At 40.1% G+C, this 3,830-nt stretch overlaps 1 protein-coding gene across 1 annotated transcript; it reads left to right on the forward strand.

Annotated features, from left to right (window-relative positions):
• Positions 1-1,431: 1,431 nt before the first annotated feature.
• On the forward strand, positions 1,432-2,206 carry LOC118571949 (inhibitor of growth protein 1-like). The gene has a single exon (XM_036171318.1). It carries the CDS (start codon positions 1,432-1,434, stop codon positions 2,161-2,163), a length of 732 nt encoding a protein of 243 aa, XP_036027211.1. The 3' UTR covers positions 2,164-2,206.
• Positions 2,207-3,830: the final 1,624 nt, after the last annotated feature.

Consider the following 3,830-nt stretch of genomic DNA (forward strand, 5'->3'; position numbering starts at 1 on the left):
ATAGATATATAGATCTAAAATTAGAATCTGTTCAGTCAAATGTATCTCTCTCCCTTACACATACTCACACAGTTCTCCTGTTTGACTGTCCACAGTTCTAAAGAGTACAGAGCTTTACAAGGACTTTGTCCTTTCCGTAGTACACATTCAACCACAACAAAAACTCTGTAGGTCTCTGCAGCAGAATAATTAAAATGCCTGATTCTAGCTATGTTGTACTTTTTTGAATTTTCTTAACATTCACTTCCACAGGAGCTGAGCCAAATGAGTCACTAGGAAGCCAGAACTGTCTCTTTCAGGCTCCTCTGTGGATTCCTCTTTCTCCTCAGTGAGGGGACTGTTTCATGAGTTTGTTGTATGCATATTAAATATTCATTATCTTTAAAGAAGACCATATTCCTGAATAGCAGCCACAAAATTCCCAGTAAGTTAAAAATTTGTTATGCAAATTAATGAACTACCTTTAATTTTTGTTGTACCCTGAGCTGGATATCCATTAAAAAAACGTTTAAGTAAATATCTTAATTGCAAAATATATAAAATTATATAGAAACAACTTTCTCATGGATATTCAACAGATATATTTTAAAGAATTTTAAGGACTCTATTATTTGTGAGTAAATGCAGTTTGGAACTATGTGCAATGTCTGAATAGAAATTTGCCAATTTTCACCATTGGTATCAGTGGGATAGGTTTGAATGGAGTATCTTCTGCATCTTCTGCTCTGCCAGACTCATTAGAACACACACATTATGAATATACAATATACTCCTTTGCTTTGAGGACTTGGTCTGTCCATCTTATCTAGATATTTTTTTCTGGTGGCATGCTTTCCTTGGTCTATAAAATGTTATTGGGGCTTACACAGGGACACTTTGCTCAGCCTGGATGAATCCACCAAGTTTAAATGAATCCCCAGGGGAGTCTTGGCCCTGGAGGATATGGGAATGGAGGGGAGGGGATGGGGGGAAGGTGGTGGTGGGGGCTGGAGAGGGGGAGGACAGGGGAACCCATGGCTGATGTGTAAAATTAAAACACAAATATAATTTTTAAAAAAGGGGGGAAACATTTTGTTGTTGTTGTTGTTTCTTTGTGTGTGTGTGTGTGTGTGTGTGTGTGTGTGTGTAAGTCAGGTCCTTGTAATCAACTCCAATTTTACTGTCTTAATTTCTTATTAGCTCAGTCAACATTTTGTTGTTGTTATTGTTGTTTTGTTTTTGTTTGTTTGTTTTGAAGGACTTAATATTGCAGTTATTTGAGGAGAGAAACAGAACATTTGCTCAAATCTAATTCTGTTTTTATGGTTTCCCAGTATATACTCTATGACTTATCAACTTGGCTCCATTTTCGCCATTGTTTTTCAAAGCGAATCTGCCACAGGAAAGGACTGAAGTGGAGAATGTCCAGCTTTTTTAAGAACACACTCGCTGATGTGGGAGATCGACGCCAAATACCAAGAGATCCTGAAAGCATTGGATGACTACTATGAGAAGTTCAAGCATGAGATGGACAGCACGCAGAAGAGGCGGGTGGTGCACTGCATTCAGAGGGCCCTGATCCACAGCCAGGAGCTGGACGATGAGAAGATCCAGATCGTGAGTCAGATGGTGGAGCTGGTGGAGAACCGCACCAGGCAGGTGGACAGCCACGTGGAGCTCTTCGAGGCACACCAGGACATCAGTGACAGCACTGGCAGCAGCGGCAAGGCTGGCCAGGACAAGTCGAAGAGTGAGACAATCACTCAGGCGGACAAGCCCAACAACAAGCAGTCCCGGAGACAGCGAAACAACGAGAACCGAGAGAACGCATCTAAAAATCACGACCACGACAACATCACTTCAGGAACACCCAAGGAGAAGAAAGCAAAAACCTCAAAGAAGAAGAAACGCTCCAAGGCCAAAGCAGAGAGGGAAGCCTCTCCCGCAGACCTTCCCATCGACCCCAACGAGCCCACGTACTGTCTGTGCAATCAGGTCTCCTATGGAGAGATGATCGGCTGTGACAACGATGAGTGCCCCATCGAGTGGTTCCACTTTTCTTGCGTGGGACTCAACCATAAACTGAAGGGCAAGTGGTACTACCTCAAATGTCGGGGGGAGAACGACAAAACAATGGACAAAGCTCTGGAAAAGTCCAAGAAAGAGAGGGCTTACAACAGGTAGTGTGTAGACGTGCACACAGGAGAGCAAAACCCAGGTCCCAGGACGGGCAAATGAATATTTTTAGAGACTGTTAGAAATGGATCCTCTCCTCGGGATGGCGGAAACAGCCTGTGTCTTCATGGTTGGTGTACCTGTAACCAGACTGGGTCTGCAGATCAGCATTTTAGAAGCTACAAACATAGGTTCGAATTAAACATGTCAGCAAGTGTCAGACTGGTTTTTGGGGTTGGGAAGTGACCTGGGAATAACCTAACAGATGTATAAAGAAGAGATTTAATTTGGCTGTTTTCACAAAAAATGGTATTGGTTTACAAAAAAAAAAAAAAAAAAATAGCCAGGTTGCTGAAGTACAGCAAGTGTGCTTCTTGCTGCCATAATGTATATCCACATGACAAGTTGGTCAAAGGTATAACGTCTAAATATTATTTTTTAAAAAGGTTAATGGGTAAGTTTTACATGACATATTTTATACATGGCCTATTCCCCAACTGGCTATTTTTAATGTCTGAGTCCAGGCAGTGGATCCAAGTCTTGCCTTTGCTAACCTAGATCATAGTGCGGCCACCTTTAACTTATGAAGTATATAAATGTACATTTTTCCAGCCACCTTGCCCCTGCTGTATTATAACCAGAAGTGCAGCCTGGTGCTGCTGTGAAGCCAAGGTGTGCGTCCTGCTGCGTGTGTGAGCTGTATAGATGTTGCGTCAAGAAATAAATGAAACTTGGCCAATTTGTTTCTTTAGCATTTAATTTTAACATACAAATCATTTTAAATTTTTTGTCTTAAAAATTTATGCACCAGCAGTTTAGACAAAGCCTTAAGCAAATTGTATATTATTGATCTCACGTAATAAGGAAGTAAACACTATGTCTATGCCAGCAAATAAATGTCAAAAAATACTTAGAGCAGAGGGTAGAAAGTGACTGTGTACTTGAGATCCAGCCCCACCATTTTTTTTTGTGTGTGTGGCCTGTGAGCTAAGAATGGTCTCTGTGTTTCTAAGTGGTTTTAAAAATCACATTTCATGCTACATGAAAGTCCTATGAAATTCAGATTGGAGTGTCCATAAATAAAGACTCATTGGAACACAAGAACACACATATTCAAAGAGGGAAAGGCCTTTGAAACATGAAGCTTGTCAATAGGTCTTAGGTCATTGATAATCTACTATAAGGCAGTATTTCATACAAAACTTATTCACATATATACTCATTTGTTCAGAATTCATAGCTCTTAATCAGATGCTCAAAGGAGTTTGAGCTCCCAAATTGTCATGAGCTAGTCCCAGTGTGATTGCTAGCAGCAAGTATAGCAAGGTAGATATTGGAATGGAACTACAAATGCTAGCAGTATAGTGGGGGTTTTAATTATAAAAGTGGTAAATTAGAATAGTTTGTCATTAGACCCAAAGGAACTTTTTTAGTTAAAAAAATCATATTAGTCAAATAGTCAATGTTCTGTTGAATGCTTCATGTTCTAAAATCCTATTTATACTTGGACTTGATGGCTTTCCTACCAATATGGAAGTTCTTTTCTTGCTATGTTTTCATGAACTCTGGGGCAGAAGTTCAGTTACAATGAAGCAGGTGTAAATCAGAGCTTTAATTATAGTAGAAATGGAGGCTTTGTTTTCATTCTCTTTAGTTTAAGACAGTTCTTATCTCCC

Source organism: Onychomys torridus, chromosome 21 (genome assembly GCF_903995425.1).
Source record: "Onychomys torridus chromosome 21, mOncTor1.1, whole genome shotgun sequence".
In the NCBI taxonomy this organism is placed as follows: Eukaryota; Metazoa; Chordata; class Mammalia; order Rodentia; family Cricetidae; genus Onychomys; species Onychomys torridus.